Source organism: Falco peregrinus, chromosome 6, assembly GCF_023634155.1.
Source record: "Falco peregrinus isolate bFalPer1 chromosome 6, bFalPer1.pri, whole genome shotgun sequence".
Classification (NCBI taxonomy): Eukaryota; Metazoa; Chordata; class Aves; order Falconiformes; family Falconidae; genus Falco; species Falco peregrinus.
The window spans coordinates 82,747,692-82,766,997 of NC_073726.1; the positions used below are offsets into that span (position 1 = coordinate 82,747,692).

General features: G+C 41.7%; 1 protein-coding gene across 1 annotated transcript in view; it reads left to right on the forward strand.

Moving 5' to 3' along the window:
* Window positions 1–666: 666 nt before the first annotated feature.
* VWF (von Willebrand factor) overlaps window positions 667–19,306 on the forward strand; it is a 144,121-nt gene continuing 125,481 nt past the window's right edge. The window contains exons 1-7 of the mRNA XM_027782874.2: window positions 667–923; window positions 1,422–1,574; window positions 3,119–3,173; window positions 3,745–3,903; window positions 5,589–5,691; window positions 5,778–5,986; window positions 15,421–15,545. Of these exons, the coding sequence (XP_027638675.2) occupies window positions 1,545–1,574; window positions 3,119–3,173; window positions 3,745–3,903; window positions 5,589–5,691; window positions 5,778–5,986; window positions 15,421–15,545 (681 nt within the window). The 5' untranslated portion in view covers window positions 667–923; window positions 1,422–1,544. The remainder of the gene's footprint in view (window positions 924–1,421; window positions 1,575–3,118; window positions 3,174–3,744; window positions 3,904–5,588; window positions 5,692–5,777; window positions 5,987–15,420; window positions 15,546–19,306) is intronic.

The following is a 19,306-nucleotide window of genomic DNA, read 5'->3' on the forward strand; positions in this document are numbered from 1 at the left end:
AAGAGGCATTTTGCCTGTTGTCTCTGTTGCCCCGTTTCTGCTTATTGTTCACCTGTAACTTCAGCCTTGAAGGCAGTTTCACGTGAAAGACTTTTTTTCCTTCCTCCGTAGGGTCAGGTCAGGTTTAGACTGGATAAACCCCTGGCCTGCAGATTTCAGCAGCATCAGAACCTCCATTGCTGTGAACATGAGTGGGGCAAACCTTACTGCTGCTGGCGAAAAGGCAGGAGCATCTGGCTGAGATCGTGATGGAAAGCATTTGTTTTAAAATCTTGTTCTCTGGTTTTTCATGTGGAAAGAAACAGTTTGATCTGTGTTTCTTTCTGTCAGTCAGTAGCTGTAGCGCAGCCTTATAGCATTTTAACACGCAGGTGTCATGCAAAGTTCATACAAGACAAAGTAAGTATGGCTAATGATTTATTTGTAACTCCTCAACCTGGGTGGACACCTAAATTGTTTCAAGAAGAATCCATTGCCTTTGTGCAAGCATCAACCTAGTCATCTGTAGAAATCTTAAGGAAGTTCCCTGCAGTAAGAAATCATGCTATTACAATGTAGGGTTGTTATAATTTTTTTTTTCTTTTTTGTTTTCTAGGAGCAGTGTGCAGGGATTTCTAGGAACAGTGCTCATTCTCAGAATTGCTTATGCCCAAGACAGACGCCTGCTGGGGACTCTCAGGAGACATATTTTTGTTGTTTTGCATTGTTTTCCTTCATTTAAAGGAAGGACCTCATTCTGTGAACTTGTGGCAAAATATGAATTACGGGGAGAAGTGTTGGCTCCTGACCCCTTTGTTATTACTAGCTATTGAAAATATGAAGCGTGGAACACTGAAAATAAAGTCAGATGTCATCTGCTCTGCATTTTTTTTTCCCAGTGCTGTACATACGCCCATAAAGCTTGTGCCCACCTCTGGAAACAAGTAGATACATGATTAACTTGTTACCATGTGTTGTTCCAGAGGGTACCTCTATAAACATTTGCAAATGCAAGGACCAAATGTGTTGATCTAATAGACTGTGACAGAGTTCAAATGTGTTTGTACCTGGGGAACAAAATCAGGTCATTACTAGCTCTGAATTTTTTTCTTCTTTGCCCTTTAAAGCACTTGTTCACAGGAAAAAAATACTACATGGCTCTGTGGTCTTTGAGGTATGGAGCATCCTACTATTCCTCTTTAACAATAGTCTTTCAAATAAATATGCTGCCTATTGGCTCAGCCAGTGAGATTTGTCACACATACACATGCAAAATATATTTCAAAGACTTATCTGTCATGTAAGTTTTTAAACCCATTTCCCCTCATTGTAACTTTCTGGCAATTAAGGGTACTGATTTACACGATAGCAATTTAATCTATTGTCTTGAGAATCAGACGGATGTGACGTTAGGTCTTTATCTTTCCTTTTAAATGAACAAGAGTTCCTGGCTTGTACAAAAACAAGACATTTCGGACCAAAGCCATTCCAGTCCTGTCTTCTGAAGGGACGCAGAAACAATGGTGGTATAGGCTATAGGTGGCAACTGGAGGAGCTTCGTGTTCATGTGCAAGAGGAATCTCGCACAGAAGAAGGTACATTCATTTCTAATTAAGCCAGTGATAAAATTATAGAGGGTTAAACACTGGCAGCTCTTACTTGATTGTATTCTGATTTGTTAGCGGCACCTGCTCTATTAGAACTGGAGGAAACCAAGCCTGTGGCTTAGAATAGACTGGGAGGTAGAAGGAGGCTGAAGAGAAGGGTTTTATACCCTGTCTTTTTACTTTGCCTGCTTTTTAAAACTGAAGGATTAACAAAGAAAAGCAGTATCTGGTTCAGTCACAATAACACAGTCCATGCACTAAAAATACACTAGTGAGTGTGTAATCTGAGAATAATGCCTATTGTTTTCTTTACCATTACTTTGTAGCTGCATTCCCATGCAGTTGCCGCTTCTTAGCTGTCTTGCAGCTGTGACAGCCTTATGTGAGATTGGCATTTGCAGCATTTTATATTAGACTGAGTTTTATGATAGATCTTTCTTTTCCCATCTTCTGTAAATAAGGCAAGTTCAGCATTTATTTACATGGCTGTGAATTGGACCTACATCATTGACATCAATAAGAAGTGTGTGTCTGGACACTGAAATCAGAATTTATCTTTGCAAAATGTATTCTAGTCTCTAATTGGAGGGTTATTTTAGGGAAAGCTGTCTGGTCTCCTGGCATTAATATATTAAGTATGGTATATTTAAGCCTCTCTACTTGTTTATATGATCACTGAAATTAACTCACTTAGATGGAGCTCCCTATAGCTTTCATCCATTAACTGCTAATGTCTTTTATCACAGAATGCATCTGTAGTTCACCATCTGCATGACACTTATATCCTATAATTAGTTTTAAATGCCTGGCAATACAGGAGGTGGATTATAGATGCATAGAGAACAAAGGCTGATATTTTGGTTGTAGAAAGCAAGAGGCAACGTTAAAACTGATTTTAATGAATGGAAGGTTTCACCCTGGCGCTCTAATCTCTGCACAATTTCCTTCCTTTACTTTTTGCCCCTATTCTCAAGCATATTATTAGCCTGAAGTCAGTGGATTATAAGCATGTGGTTATAATGGTCTGCCGTCCAGACCTGCTGGATGTTCTTTCTATATGTTCTTTCCTTTCGTGGATGTTTGGACAGGATGCAAATCCTGTGCAGCAGAGGTGATTTCTACTGGAGCCAAGTTGGCTGATCCAGTCCAGTGTGCTTCTTCATGTCAAGTTGCCTGATAAATAGTAATTTGTACTGAAGGGCTTTGTGTGTGCAAGGTATTAAATCGGGTAAACCAGATATATGTGTGTATGCTGGGTTGCATTTCCTGTAGAGGTAGCCCACATTTCCCTGCAGTGGTTAGTGAAAATAGGAACAAAGAATAATTATTCTCCTAGACTACCTATTTAAAGAAGTGTGGGTGGGTAACTGAATTACTGTGTAAGTCTGCATGCATTCTGGCTTTCTGAGATGTTGTAGAACCTCAAAAATGACTTTATAAAGAAAGGCTAGAAAATGGTGAGTTGTGAAACAAACTAAATCCCCCAAACCAAGAATACTGTAATCTCTCTCTGTTTCTTGATTTTTTGACAGATGCTCCTCTTGGAAGTGCTGCTAACAAACCTACTGCTGGTCACTGTAATATCAGGTAGGAAAACAGGATTGTTTTCTGATGTCTGGGAATTATGTTATGTTTTCAGTTTCTTCTGTGAGGCTCCCCCACTACCTCTGTTTTGCCCATCTAATCCTGCAATCCTGGCTCAGGCAATATTCTCATCATGATGGAGACGTCGATAAAGTTACTCCTTTTGGCTCCTTAACCTTGCCGCAAGCACTGTGTTGAGTCATAAAGACTCCCTGAAGTCAGTGATGTTTGGCGGCACAAACTATGGGGCTTTGCTACTGCCTTATTGATTTTAATGGGATTGCAGGCAGGCATGAATGAATGAATGCATAGCATTCCTCGAAGGATCAGGACTGAAATTAGCCATTCAAGGTTTGGGCCAGTAGGGTTAAAGCAAAAAAAAAACATTTCACTAAAGCATATAACAAAAAAAATCTGTACTTGATCCTATGGCCAGGCATACAGTCTGCCTAGAAGCTACCAGCTAAATGTCCAGGACATGCAGTGATCAATGGTGATAAATTCCAGCAGATAAATTCCTTATCTACAAAATGATTGATTTACATTGCAAGTTATGTTGTGTTTTGATATCCAGGATCACGAGGTTCTTTGCTTCAGGAGTCATCTGTTTCCCGTTGCAGCCTTTTTGGGAATGATCACATCAAAACTTTTGATGGTTCTTTCTACAATTTTGCTGGAGACTGCAGTTACCTCCTTGCTGGTGACTGTCACAAGCACTCCTTCACACTCTTGGGTAAGTCTGAGCAAGAAACCAAGAACTGCAAATGCAAAATGTTGTAGGGATGTATTGCCACCAGGTTCCATCACTGAGAAGAAAAGACAAATAGCTGCCCTTTGTCAGATAGGATGGACCACTACATAAAAGGTGTGGTGGTTTTTGTTTTTTTTTTAATTAAAAGTAGGATTACTTCTAAAGAAATTGTGTCATTTTGGTTTCTGTTATCCCGTGGTAATATAGCTCACACATAACTAAGCTGCCAAGAAACAGAGATTTTCTTACTGGCTCTTCTAAAGAGGGAAAGTGAGACCTTCTCTTTTTTTATTTTGAGTTTGCTAGGGGAATATGGCTGTTAAAGCTGAGTATGGGAATAGAACTAATTTTACCTGTAGGCTAAATCCCCCTGGTAAGAAAAATCCCATCCTGAAGGACAAAAGGCCTTTGAATTAGCATGAGCCAGTGTTATTCTTGGGATGGGCAAGAGCTGATATGAGAACCAAAACTGTATGTTACTTGGTAGATATTCTTATATTCATTATTAACTGTTCTTTATTAGTCATAGTTCAAGATGACTTTTTACTGACTACAAGTAAATTGAAGTAAACTGATCCTGTCACTCTGAAAAGGAATGATGTGCTAATTTAAGTGATTTCCTTGTTCAACTTGAACAACTCGGTACAAATTTTTGTGTATGTAGAATAATCCACCAGCATATGTGAAGTACAAATTGATTGTAGTATTTTATGTGATCAATTAAATCTTAAAAAAATCCATCAAAACAACCCATGAGCGGACAATTTATGTTTATATTTGGCACATAAGCATGGCATAATCTATTTTTGATTTCTATCTTAGTATACGTGTGTGGGTTTGTTTGGGTTTTGGATACCTGGCTGTGAAGTGCAGCCTGTGTTGCTGAGTAAAGCATCTAGGTCTGGGTAGAGCTGGCTACCCCAGAGCAGGAGACCCAGAACGGGCAGCACGTTGCACAAGGAGCTGCGGTAAAGTCAAAGCTGGACAACAGGCAAAAGAAGAGAAAGGACGGTGTCTGATCTGCCCACCCTCTTCTCTCTCAGATCCTAAGGAAGTTGTCTCCATCTCTATGTGCTTCCCCTCTTGAAAAACTCAGAGTGAGTTGCTTCCCCACAGCTGGATAGCCAATATGGGCATCAACCCCTTAAAGACCAGTTGAGACAGTTAAAGGGCTTATCAAGAACAAAGACAGCCAGGCTTAGCGCTTCCAGCAGTTCAATGGATTCAACCCCTGTCTCTTACCACTGAGCTATGGGCTGTTCTTAGGAGGAAACATCCTGGCTTTGTCTGGGACAGAGTTAATTTTCTTCTTTGTAGCTGGTGCAGTGCCATGTTTTGGATTTGGTGTAAGAAGGAAGGGAAAGAGCAAGGCAGATCGTTGGGCACATCTCCTGTGGAAACCAGTGTGCATGGTAGGATGGAGACTTCACTGGCAGTTAACAGGGAGAACGTGGGTCCACAGCCAGTGCCAGGTCACGCATCTGCCAGTGGTTGATACCAGCCTTCATCCTGGGACTGTCTGTCCATTTTGTATTAAACAACAAAGGGATGAAATAAATGGATGGCTCTTGAAAATGTTAGATGATATGCTCCCAATCCTGCAGTGTGTACTTAAAAGTTGTCCTCCTGAGTCCCAGAACTAACAATATTTGTTTATGTCTCTTCAGGTGACTACCAGGATGGCAAGAAAATTGGTTTCTCTGTGTATCTTGGAGAATATTTCAATCTTCGCTTCTCTTTAGATGGAGGTGTGATGCAGGAAGACAAAAGGTACCTGTGGGAACAAGTATTCCAGCAGAAAAAACCCAATGTTTTTTGTGTGTCATATTCTGAGAAATTCCTATTTTTCTTCACAGGGTTTCCATACCTTTTGCCTCCAGTGGCATATTTATAGAGAAGGAGGCAGGTTATTATAAAATATCCAGTGATGAGCATGGCTTTGTGGTGAAGATTGATATCAGTGGGAATATTCAGATACTCCTTCAAGAAAAGCACTATAATAAGACCTGTGGGTTGTGTGGCAACTTTAATAAATTTGCTGAAGATGACTTCAGAACTCAGGAAGGTAAGACTATGACTAACTTTATTTTAATGTACTGTACACTTTTCCTGATGGGTAATTCAACAAAGATTTTGCTGATCCAGCAAAATGTTTCTGCAAAACCTGTCAGGTACCTCATCTTGATGTGCTGAAAAGTTTCCTGACTAAGTTCTTTCATCTTCGTTTGTCCTGAAAGGAAATTGCTGTCACATCTCGTTCCTGAGCAAAGCTCAGAAGTCTGAATTTTAACACTTTTAGAAGCCTTGAATCTTGAAATACAGAGATAAAGCTATGGGCTAAACAATGTACAATATGGCGTGTGGAGAGAACGACTAGGAGAAGACCTGGCAAAAAAGACGTGAGGAATACTTGTTGATTCAACTTCTAATTTTTCATGAGTTATACAAGTGAGAGCAAGAATAGATAGTGTTGCAATAGCAGAATATTAAATCCTAGGGCTTGCTACTGGCAGGTTTGTACTTGGATTTTGCACGGGATGCTGTTCTATAAAGTGGTCACCTTTGAATGACACTTCCCTGTCTGTATGGACTGTTGGATTGGAGGTGCACTTCCATGACAGCAATTCCTAATGACAGGGAGTGACAAGACTGCTTTTGCAGCTCTATAGGCTTTTATGCAAAGCCTGCCAGTATGGGTAAAGACTAAGAGCTTTGGAAAAGTCCTGAATGTGACTTTGAAGGACTGATCTTGTTTGTGGTGTTTCAAGAGTGTCTTTTATTTCTTAGCACTTACCTGAAAAGGAAAGGTTTAGAGTAAAGTTAGCTAATAGGTTAATATGTTAAATTGATAATGCAAAGTATGTATTAAAAATTAATTATACAGAAAATAGAAAGGGAGACAAAGCAACTTGGAGAAAAGGCTGGCAGTGCTCCAGAGATGGGTCTTACTGACACTTGGGATATATAAGCATAGCTTCAAAGTACAAGAAAAAAACTGATTGCATACTATGTTAAAATGATGGACCAGTCCTTCAGCAACGTAAATAATAAAAAACAAACTCAGCTCACACACTTACTTGGGAGGGCTTGGATAGCTTGATATCTGCACGTGTTGAGATCTGAAGTTTACATCTTTTCCTTGAGACAGTAAGTAGGAGTGAGGCTGTTATGAAAAGCAGGAGCAGAAAAGGAGACTGTATTTCCTTGAACCGTTCAAATGTGGGCGATTCTCTCCTGCTGCTCATGTTTCAATGTGTTTCATGCTGTATTTATTTAGCATGCCAGAGACTGTATCCTCCCTCTTAAAAAAAGCAGTGCTTTCACAACCACAGATTTCCCAATGTAATGAAGTACATGACAGGGTCGCTGCTTAGAATAACTGAAAAGTAAAAGAGAAGGTGACAAGAGAACCTGTGTGGCTCTTACTGTATGAGGAAGGCCCTGACTTCTGTAACCTGCGTGGACATACAGATCTGTGATTTTAGCCTGAAGAACAGAATCGTATCTCAGCAATTCTGCCAGTCTTTCACTGATACAACAGACCTTTCATTTAAACTAATTTAGAAGGAATTAGAATTATGTTTGAGTTTGTTGTGTCAGTGAGGGACATCACTATGCCCACATGTTGTTTGTCTCCTTGGCAGCTCTGCTGGTGGGGTGGTTCACACAAGCATTTTTTAAATTGCTCCAAGCAAAACCAGCTTTTCATTAATTCAGACCATTGTGTTTTTTAAGCTGTTGAAGCTAACTTCCAGGTGAGGGGCAACACAAGCAGCGCAGAGAGGTAATATTCTTTAAATGAAAGATCTAGGCAGCCTATTGATAGCCTAAGAAGCAGTTCACCCTTTTCTTTCCGCTGCAGTTTTTATTTGCTCTCCTTATAGCTGAATTAGATCTCAAAGGTCAGCCCAAGCCAGGATGTGAGCCTGGTGTAATGAATTAGCGATCTGAGGGCACCGAAGGGTTACCTTAAGGTTGCCAGTAGACTGAACTCACCTGTTAAGGTGCCCATTGCTTCTTGTTAAAACCCGGGCATATTTGGTTTATCAGATGGGGTCCACAGTGCTCATCAATTAGATCTTATTTCTGAGCTGGATTTGTATTGAGAATAGATACAATAGGATCTTTGAGCTTCAGAATAATATGCGATGGATGCACAGTGTGCAAAGGGAAAAGACAATGATCTAATGTTGCCAAGATTATGGGCTCCCATCTGGAAACCCCTGGGGAGCACTATGCAGATCAGAATGTCAGAGGCAAAGGAAGAGAAATTACGCTCTAGGTTATGCATCAGGTGTTGTGCTATAGCCGATGCGCTTGTCAGGTAGCTGAGATGCGTTAAACCTTCCTCCAGGTTTTTTAAAGGCTGGGCAGGCACCTGCAGGTGTACTAGCCTTTAAACTGCTTTGATTTACGCTGAAATCGTAACATGTTGGGTTGCTGATAGCCCTTGACTGATAGGAGGGAAGCCTGTAAGAACCACTGTGATGGAAAGAGGTCTGCAGCTGAAATGTTTTCTTCTGTCTCTCACAGGCTGTAGCTCACATGGTTTAAAAGCTAAGGCAGTACTTTGATATCATCTTTGTATTTGCCTGCATAGGAGGAAACTCATGTGATGTGATGGCCCATTTCTAGGTGGTCTCTGTGGCACCAGAGGACCAGACCACAAACTTGTGCAGTCAGAGTTGTCATGGGTAGAATCTAGCTCGTAAATGCTCTCTTTCATGTAGCATCACCCGTTTTGTCACAGTTTCAACAAAATGGCAATGTTTATGTTGAAAACATATGAAAACATGATTTTTCCATATTTTAGGGGAAAAAAAAGTGGTTTAATAATACAGAGGGCTGGTTTGGTTGGAATTTGCTCCTAAGAAAGTGGGTTATGATATGTAACTTCATTAATCATATTTGAATTGTTTTGAGGTGGTGGTGAAATGAAAGGTGAAGCACCTGCTGTATTACTGGATATTACCACTTAATGCAAGTAAATAAAGCAGGAGTGAAGGGAAAGGTGTTTAAACTTAGTGAACTTTGTGTAATTGTTTTCTTTTCTCTTGATATATTTATGCTCATGTTCTATAATCTATCCAATTATGTGCCATTTCATGGCATTTTGTCTCCTCCATTTGTGTTTTGGTGTGGAAACTGAGAACTGGTAGTCTGATGAGAAGATAACACACATTGCTTCTGTGTACACTTCTGATTCCCAGGTTTTGAGGTTCTGGAGGTCTAAGTCATGGGATTCAAGCTGCAATACCCTAGAAAATGAACATTAGTAGGACGCAGCTTTGAAGGTAGTAGCCTTACTCAGTAGCTTTTGAACCTAAAAAAAAAAAAAAAAGGAAAAAGGTCTCCCCAGTAGGTTAGTTGGTGTCAGTTGCAGACAGACACTGTCATTCGGGCAGGGAATGGAGTGCCGAGGCACCCTCATTGACATAAATTGGTTACTAAACTAGTTCATCCTGCAAAGAATTGCTCATGTTGTGTCAAGGCTTAAACCCAAGATTGATTATCTCATATATAGTTGCTTGTTTATTGGACATGGCAGTCAAAGCAAGCCAGCTGCCCCTTGAGAGTTTGTTTTCGCACTTTAAACATAACTAAAATATATATATATATATATAAAAAGTTCTCGTAAGCTTTCCAGGGTTTGGTGGTTGGTTGTTTTTCCCCTAGGTTCTAATGGAGGAGTTAATTTATCTGCTTTTTCTTGTCAGCTAGGCTCTGGTCCTCTGTAGCCATCCTGCGAACACTTCCAAGACTGGGTGATTGAACAGGCTCTGCTTTCTGACATCGTCATGCACTTCTAAACTGGTTGCTAGTCTTTGCTTATAATCAGAAACATGAAGTTGAGTCCTTACCAGATGCTCAGCTATATATGTAGCAGCCTTCAGCCCATGGCTTTTGTGTCTCATGATCATTGTCATGAGCATTTTACAACTGGGGATCCAAAGCACGGGCCAGAAAAGATGATTTACATGATACTACAGAGGAAATCTGGCGCACCATGGGGAACTGGATCCTGAAATCCCCTCAGGGCATGCACATATGAGCAAGTCACCAAAACCCCATGGTCTTGCAGAATGTCAGTGGTCAAAGGGTGTGCTCTTACCTAGCAGAAAGTGTAAGGTAATTTCTTCCTAGTAAGAGAGGCTGCAGCGCAAGTTCACAGAGCTTATTTGTGTGCCTGTAGCCTCAGCCTTTGCCTTATATTCCTATTGGGCTGTCTCACGGTGATACTGCTGCAATAGGTGCTTGGATTTCTAGGTCATCGTTAAAGTTTATTTGTGTTAAAGAGCTCATTCAAGTCCAACACAGATAAAATTAATTCATATTTTTTTTTATTTGTGCATGTTACACATTCTTAGAATCATGGAAGGAAAAAAAAAATATTAACACAGATGAGTCCAGTGCCCCCTTAGGCTTTTCTTGGCACTTGCAGGAAGTGTGTTTCTGGGAATCTGTCGCCAAATTACAAAGACATTAATGATAAAACAATACCCATGGCTAATTTTGGATGACGGCTTGATATTCTGAACCTGCTCCAGCTGTCAGCACCATATTCCAGCCTTCTAAGCTGCTGAAAATACAGAATATATGATACCACTGGAAAGTGAATATAGGCTAAACACGTAGAAACAGACTGTCTGCAAAGAAAAATTTGATGTTTCAGGTAGTATTTTTATTCCAGAAGTAGTATAAATGCATATGACTGAATATGCAACTTCTTTGTGTGTGGTACCTGTTACTAGAAGCTTTTAATGTGTGTTCCAAACTCACAGTGATGGTAGTGCAGATTATTTTTATTTTTCCCCTAAAAAAATAAACAAAAGTTTTGGTCATTCTGAAATCCAGATTCCTTGGCATATTAAAGGTTATCAGTAATTTTATTTTAGGCAAACTCAGAAGTTTTTGTTTGGCCTAAGTAAATAATCTCGTTTTTTCTTGCATGTTAATTTGAAAGTAGAAAGGGATAGATTCACAAAGGAATTTAGCTGTCATTTACAAACAGCACAGATGAAGATGACTTGCCTTGTACCTGTGTCTTCATGATATGGCACTTGTCTAAGATGTCAGAAACCTGCATTCATAACCAACTCTACTTGTTCAGACTTTGGAATGAAATTTAGACATTTCTGTTGAGGAGTGTGCCTTCATCACGGGGCTGTAGAGTTTTGGAGATGGCTCTTTCCCTCTCTTTTGTTTAATATTATTAATTTTATATTCAGTGAACCAGAAAGGACAGGAAAGACTTTATAGCCCATGACTTCAATATTTCGTATCATTAATTCGGTTCAAACTACGGATAAATTTTTGGTCAACCTTGCCAATAGTTTTGCTTGTCTGGAACCCTGTACTAAACCATGTAAAACTGTGTTTAAAAGAAACCAAACAAAAACCAAAGCAAAACCAAAACCCAAACAACACCCCCTCAAAAAACCCCACCCAAACCCAACAAACCCACCGCCTCATTGCTTGCTAAATAACCAGCGTGTGAAGGTTTATGCACCTCTACTCAACGTATTGTAGTATTGCAGTGTCTTGAACGAATTCTTGTATATGCTTTACAGATGAGTTAACAGACCCGGGGAGAGTTACCCCCATGGGCCTATGGCCATATGGCAAAGCTGCAGGAGGTCCAGGGAAGGAGGTCAGGGTTCCTGCCTCCCACTCAAGTGCCTTGAGTGCCAGGTCATTATTGCTAATGCTTTGCCTTGCCTGACTGTCAGGCTGAAAGTAAACAAGCAGCATACCAGTTTCAGATTTCAAAAGGAACTGGTGATTTTGAGACCCAGATATTATAGTGAACACTGATTTTTCCAGTCAAGAGTGAACACAGTCTATCTGAAAATCAGATAAGTGAAAGCAACTGTTCTGACCCCCAAAAAAAAAGGGGGGAGGAGGAAGCCTCGTGGAAAACATGTCAGTGTGGTGTGTGGTTTTGGTTGTGGTTTTTTTTTTTGTTTGTGTTTTTTTTTTTTTCTCTCCAAAGATACAGAGACATGAGAGCAGCAATTACAGCACTAATAGTCCAACCGAATGCCCCTGGAGATCCTACCTGCTGCTCAGGTGGTTGGTATGTGGCCCTCTCTTGGAAGACCTTACCAGGGTCACCAAAGTGGTGGGATGTTTCTGCAGCACAGTAAAAGTGAAATTTGGGTTGTGCTTTAACAGCTACCTCCTGAACCTGCCTTGCATCCTAAGAGAAGACTGCACACTAACTAGCTGCCTGGGGTTCTCACCTGTTGCGCAGCCAGTTTGCATGCTGGTATCAGTCCGTACTGTGGTCCACATCAGGCATTGGTTCTCCAAACACCTGTTTTGCATCCAAATACTTTGTTTTCATTACATTTTGTGACAGCATCTATTTTCAACCCACTTCCTGTGAGACTTGGACAAAACAAGTGCTTTAGCAAAAATCCCACCCTGGCGATATGGAAGGTTTCTGGGTGTATTGCTCTGATGAGCCCTGGCCGGGAGTTATTTCTCCAGAATCTTGGCTGCTTAAGAAAGAAGAAAATCCGAACACAGAAGAAACAGAAGGAAAACAAAACTGCTGTGTAGGAGAGGCAGTCACACTGCATGGTTGAGATGCAGTACTTGAGTAGGTACCTGAGCTGCCCGGCTGCTCTGTTAGTGGTGTCACCTGCGTGCTTAAGAAACCCCAGGTTGTTTAGGGTGGTTTTGTTGCGTTGCCCCTTCCACTGCCTTTCCTACCCCCTTGAGTCCTTCAGCAGAAGGAAATGGAGGTGTCACGTGAAAGGCAGCAGCAGTGGCAGCTGCTCTTCCCTCTGCCTGGAGCGGTCAGATGTACTGGGGACAATTCTCCCTTCCCGATTTTCTTCCCCGAGCCTCATCAATTAGGTGAAGTATTTGAGAATCACCACACTGATCAACAGGGCACATCAACCAGAGTGGGGTTTGAAGTCCTCTCCAAAGCTAGCCTCTGCAGAAGCAGTTTATCCCCATGACCCCAATTTGTTAAGCAGCTCAGCAGCCCCCGACTCACTTCATAGCTTCACATTAGAGCTCTTCAGATGGACAGCGAAACCTTCTTGTCCAGCTGCTTTTCACCTTTCCGGGAGTATGGATTGCATCTTCCTGTGTGTTTGTAAAGCTGCTTGTTCAGCAGAAATACAGGTACTCTGAAAACGCAGGTTCTATTGAATCTGTATTATTAGAAGTAATAACTAACAATATTCAGTGAAATACTGTGCATCTTTAGTGACTGCGTTGTTTAGCACTGAGGACAAAGCTTCTGGGGGAAAGTGGGCTGGCAAACAGGCACGCAAGGTTTTGCAGCACTCTCATTTTAGAGTCATAGTGCCTCTCCAGCTGTTGCCATGGGTCACTTCAGGTTACACTGGACAAATTGCAGTAAAAATACACGGTCAGCTGATCTCTCTTAATTCATTATCATCCCAGATTTGTACTGTCGTACGTTGAGGAGGCTTACCTGAGGCGGGACTCTAAGCTATTGAGCAACCCCAAATTGTTCAAGTATTGCCTGTTCCAAACAACTTGTAGTTTAGTTTAAGGGCCCCAGGACTTTGTAAGGAGGAAGAACTGCTCTGGCAAGTTGTTGACAAATCACTCGTGCCTGTAGAATGGTCTGCTAATGTACTGACAGGTGTTGGCAACAAGAGTTTGAACAGCAGGTTCCAAAAAACCCCAAACAATCCTACAAAACTTCTGAAACAGTAATTTTGAAAAAAATTTACTTGAAGGTATTAATCATAGAATGGAGAAGAAGAGTTAAAATAGTATTATTCAAATGTTTCATAAAAGAACTACATAAGAGGTATAAATTTACAAGCATCACAAGAAAAAAATGTAAAGGAGGTAGAGAAATAAAAAAAACAGATGACAAGCATTTCAGGGCCAACAGCTGTCCCAACCTTCAAATCTTAACTTGTGGGTCAGTGAGGACCTGGTGGTACCTGCCAGTGGGAAGCCCAACTTGACCGTGCGTTCAGAGCCAGAGGAGCACTGTTTCAGAGCGGAGCCCATCTCCTATTATATATCGGTTACCATAAGGCTGCATTAGTGCAAATAAAAGGGGACGTATTTAATTTAGCACCTTGCTTCTCATCAGACTGGATTTTGCTGTTACTCTAATCTTTACAATCTGTGGTAATTCTGAAGGCTTGCGTTCTTGTTGGAGGTTTGTCTTTTTCTGTGCTGAGCTTTGGCTGCATAGATGAAAATTGCATTCTTTTTACCACCTCTCCCTGTCATTCTTTCCTTGGAGCCTTCCTCCTTTGACATCTGCTGTGGCCCTAACATATGCTACGTTTATAAGACCCTAATTTCTAGTTTACAAAAAAACTCCACTAAAGGCTACTGGCTTTATTACATCTGCCTTAGAATTCCCAGTATAGTTTTCATGATTACGTTTTAGTTTAGGAACAGTTTTAGTATTTAGTATATTCTGTGTTTGCACTTAATATAAAGTAGGTAGCTCAAGGAAATTGTTATTATATGTACATATCTATTATTATAAATATAAAAATATTATATAGAAATACTTGGGAAGCATTTCTTTTGTTTCACATCATATTTCAACATAGTCTTTGCATAAAGTCTTGGGAATGTATTAATGGTGGCAACTGATACTTTCAGGCAACACAGCAGGGTTTTAAAGAGTTAAAGTTTTAAAGTTACAGAACCGAGAGCCATGACATTAACTGTTTTGTAGCATGTGCCCACAGAAGGAAGCAGAGGTAGTCCTGGGATCGGTCAGGCCATGGGAGGAGGGAACATTCCCTTTCCGGGAGGGTCCCCCTTATCAGAAGGATGGAAGCAAGAGTAGCTGAGAGGTGACCTCCATCTCCTGGGAAGCAGCAGCCATACGGATTAACTCCTTCAATTTGGTTTTCATGCCAAGTGGGTGCAAGTCTTGCCAAGCCTGTGCCAGGAGCTGCTGGTAATAGGACAGAGCATGTTTCAGGATAGCTTACACAGTAAGACTGGGGAGCCAACCAGTTATGGTATATATTAAATTTCTTTGCACCCAAGATTTAGTGTCAGATAGAAGGAGAAAGTCAAGGCTAGCTGGGATCAGGAATACTAATACTTTCTTCGGTTAGGGAGAGCAGCTTCATTTTTCTTGCCTCTCTAATAGGTCTTGTGTTTTACTGACAGCTTTTAAATAGTAGGAGAATGTGTAGGCATGCTTAGGCTTCTGCAGATTATAGCTGACCAGCAAATAATTCCTACCACATTCATGCAGGTATGAGAAGTGCTGGGAGCTGCTTTCTGCAGACTTTAGTCTATTCTTGAGCTCAGAGAGGTCCTCTGCAGGAGGCAGACAGCCCAGATCACTTAAAGTGGTGTTTCTACGGTCATTCTATTTGGAATATAAATTAATGTGATACAATAGGTTTTATTTTTTAAAAACAGCTTTCAGCAGACTGTGACATTGATACTAGCCAATGATGACCACTTGTTGCTCAAACCCCTTAATATCCATGTGCTTCTCCTCTTCTTCATTCACAGGGACCCTTGTGGGAAACAGTTACGATTTTGCAAACTCCTGGGCTTTGCACAGTGAAAACAAGTGGTGCAAGAGAGTGCAGACTCCAAGCAACACCTGCAACATTTCATCTGATATTGCAGAGAAGGTTGGTGCTGCAGGAATACCATTTTGGTTTTGTCCCCTCTCTACCTGCAGACAGCTTGCCTGCCCTTTAGCAGAACACAAATGCTTCCTTGAATCCATGTCTGTACCTAACGTGGTCCTCCTTCAGCAAGCGGGTAGGATGTGAAGTGCAGGAGATACCTGTTTTGAGTTTCTGAGGTGTAGTGTGGTCTGAGGTAGTTATACTGGGCACTCATCTTGCTGCTGCACTGGAACAAGGTGCATGGTTCCTGGAGTTAACCACAGGGCTGGCAGTGGCCATATATAAGTCCTTGCTGTGGTGCAATGAAGCCAGGTGCAGACAGAAGGTGGAAGTGACACATCCATGGCACAGGTCTGTGCTGTCTGTGGAAGTTCTCAGCCTCCCTGTGAGCCAGCGTGGGGCTGGATGCAGGATGCAGCATGCAGCTGTGTGCTTGCAGTTCCTGAGCTGTAACTATATGCCCTCCCTGCAGGCTCTGGCTGGTGCTAGCAGGAGGATTTCTGCACTGGGCTGCCCAGTGCTGTAGAGAAGTGGCATTGGAGGCTGCATGTTATGACCAATGTCTTATTTACTTACAGTGTTGAGAAAGGAACAATTTACTCACTACTTAGTGAATGCAATTCTGCCCTCTTACTGTACTCTGCCTGTTGCCATTCTTTCTAAAACTGCAGTGCATGTATACCCTCCCTTCCTCTCCCCCATGCCACAAGACCCAACGCACAAACATCAAACAGATAAACAAAGAAGCCAACAGCTCATTTGAGCCTGTAGTGTGAGCTGCTGCCAGACACTTTGGTATTACTTGAGAAAGGTGTGTATATGTGGTGCCTGTAGAAAGAGGTAGTTAATTCCCTTTCTGATCTTGCCAACAGGGAAGTTCTGAAGCCTCTGTGGGTGTCACCACCACAAATAGTATTTGTAAATGTATTGCAGACCTGGGGGTCACCTGAGCAGGGAGGTTCTTTAGCCAGGCTGTTTTTAACAGAGGAGATGTTCTCTGTAGGTGTTGCAAAGGCTCTGTGCTACTATTTCCCTTGCCAGAAGGAGGAGGAGATTCCTTCAGCTATACACATAGATAGTAGCTCTGATTACTGAAGAAACACAGAACTGCTTGTCTCAGCCAGCTCTGTGACCCCCTTTGCTGCATCATCCTTTTTCTTCTCCTCTTTTATAAGTATAAACATGTTCCTTGTTTCCCTTAGTCACAAGGTGAACACATGCAGATGGTCACCAGCTCAGGGAGGAAAGTAGCTTTGAATATATACTGACCGCATGTGGCATTACAGGTTATGACTGTCATGGTGTATTGAACTGTCATCCATTGAGGGTTTTCATCTGATTTCATGTACTCTGTTGTAAATCAGAATGATCTGGTGGGTGCCAGGTTTAGGTTTACAGCCAAAATTTAGCCATCAGTTTCTAGCTATACAAATCCTGCAGGCCTATACTTGTTAAACTAGGCTCAAATAATTTCTCAATAGTAGTAGCACTTCCTGGAACACATCTGCTCTACAGCTACTTTGGGTGCTGTTTTCCTAGTTACCTGGAAAATGCTGATTCAGACAAGCTTGCAAAGTTCTGACTATTTATACTTCCACTAAGCTTTTGGATGGAGATGCTTGTGTTAGACACATCCTGAAATTCAGTGATGCATGCTCGTGCCCCTTGGCATTATAGCTTCAATCTTGCAGCCTACAAACTTGGCTAAGGAAATACAGCAGTGATTTCAGGTTCAAAATCTCCAGCCTATGTTTCTTGCTTGAGCTGAGCTGCTGTGTGCAAGGGGCATTTCTGTCATGGTCAGGACTGATTGAACACCTGGCTTGAGCAATGGTGCATGGTGCTAAGGGTGCGACCAAAGCGTGAGAGGTTTCAACCTGGCTGAGATGTCTTTTGAGGGTCAGGACTGCATTTTAAACCCAGTTACAGCTCTAGAGCAGGGCTAGGTCTTGTGACTAGTAGTGGCTGCTGGAATTTTATCTATTCAGGCAAGTTTAATGTTTAGAAAATGTCAACATTGCAACTGAGGACAGGGAGTGGCATGCAGGGCAAAATCCTGTCTGATGGGTAGACTGCAACTAATGCTGAGTTTTATACAGATCATCTTAAATACTGATGCTTTGTGGGATAAAAGTTTGCTCTCCCACAAACTGGGTGAAATTATCTTCTCTCTCAAGTGAGTTCATGAGCTCAGAGAATTTAACATTGGCTTAATTTATTCACTGGGCAAGAATAAACACAGCGCTATTAATAGAAGTCCAGCAAAACGAGTGCCTGCTGAAGAATGTTTTTAATAGTGTGCTTTGTTTGCTTGCTTCAGCTTCAGGAATGTAAATCTCGGTCTCCCAGCCTCCCTCCCCACCAGGCGGTCAGCTGCTAGGTGAGGAAAACAACAGCTCTGGTTCAGTGCGTCCCTCCCACCCTGTCCCCCCCACTCGGGGTAGAGCTGCAGTTTTCTTTGCCCTCTCCCCAGCATCCTTGGAGTGGTGGCTTCTGAACTCCTTTGCAAGATGCACTGAAGCCAGAAAGCCCTGTTGCTTTTATCTTCGGATCATAGAAAACACAGGCTATTTCGTGTTCTTTAATAAGGAAGAGCTCTTGCCTTGATTAATTGCTCCATGTATCAGCTGAAGGTCTTGAGCCAGCTCACACTCTTACCCTACTGTTGCTCAGGGCTTTTCCCTGCCCTCCACCTCCAAAACACCCCCCATGCTCACATACATGTTTGACTGCAGAGAGGTCTGCAGATATGGTTTATTCTCAGATACATGTATTCCCCTTACAGGGCTGGATGCAGCTTGGCATCTGCATGGTGGAGCTGCTAGCTGGCCGCCTCGTCTTGTGGCCTAGAGAGCATGCCAAACTGGCTAGTGTTGGAGGGAGGGAGCTACTGCCTCCCTACCATGCCCTGCCCTCTCCAGCTGCTGTTTAAATAGGAACTGAAAAGAAAGAGCTGCTCTGTGTTGTCAGATCCATTTCTTGACTGCTCAGATGCGATCGTTTAGGCTACCTGTTCAGTGTCTAATTGCCTTTCAGATGACTAACAGCATGGGTAATTTGGATCTTGAAGTATAAAATGGAGTGATGTGGATAACTGTGGTAATGGGGCAGCCTTGAAAAAAAAATGTTTTAAAGCATTGCGATTGACTTAGGTGCTCTTAGATGCTACCTTTATTTTCTAGATTTCACCTCTAATAGAAGTAGTGCGTGGAGGCCAAAGTGCACTATTAGTTTTTTCTTTTTTTCTGTTTTTTTTTTCTTTTTTATTAGGAAACTATACCTATAACGTGTTAGGTGTGAAAATGACTGAAATTAAAATTCAATTCATTTCTGCTTTTGCTGAAATTCAGCTTTTGCTGCAATTGGTAAGAAATAGTCCCACTCCCATATGCAATAAAGAAACAGCTTTGATCCTCAGATCTGAAAGCAAGTGGGAGAGGTTCTCAGCTTTTTGACTGTAATTTGTAATGGTAGAGGTCACAAGCAGGTCCAGCAAAGACATGGATATACAATACTATAATACATATTAGGTGTGAAAATGAGACCCACTGTATCTAAAACCTCATCTTTCTGCTTCTGCAATATAGGGGTTAGCTCAATCGGCATTCAAGTGAAGTGATTTCTGTGAGTTGCTACTATGTTTGCTCAAATGTACAGCCAGCATTTGGTCTACTAAACATGTTGGCTTTGGATGCTTTTTTGCTTGGAAAGAGGGGAGGCTAAATCATTCTTCCTTTGAGTGAGCCAAAAGAAGGTGTATT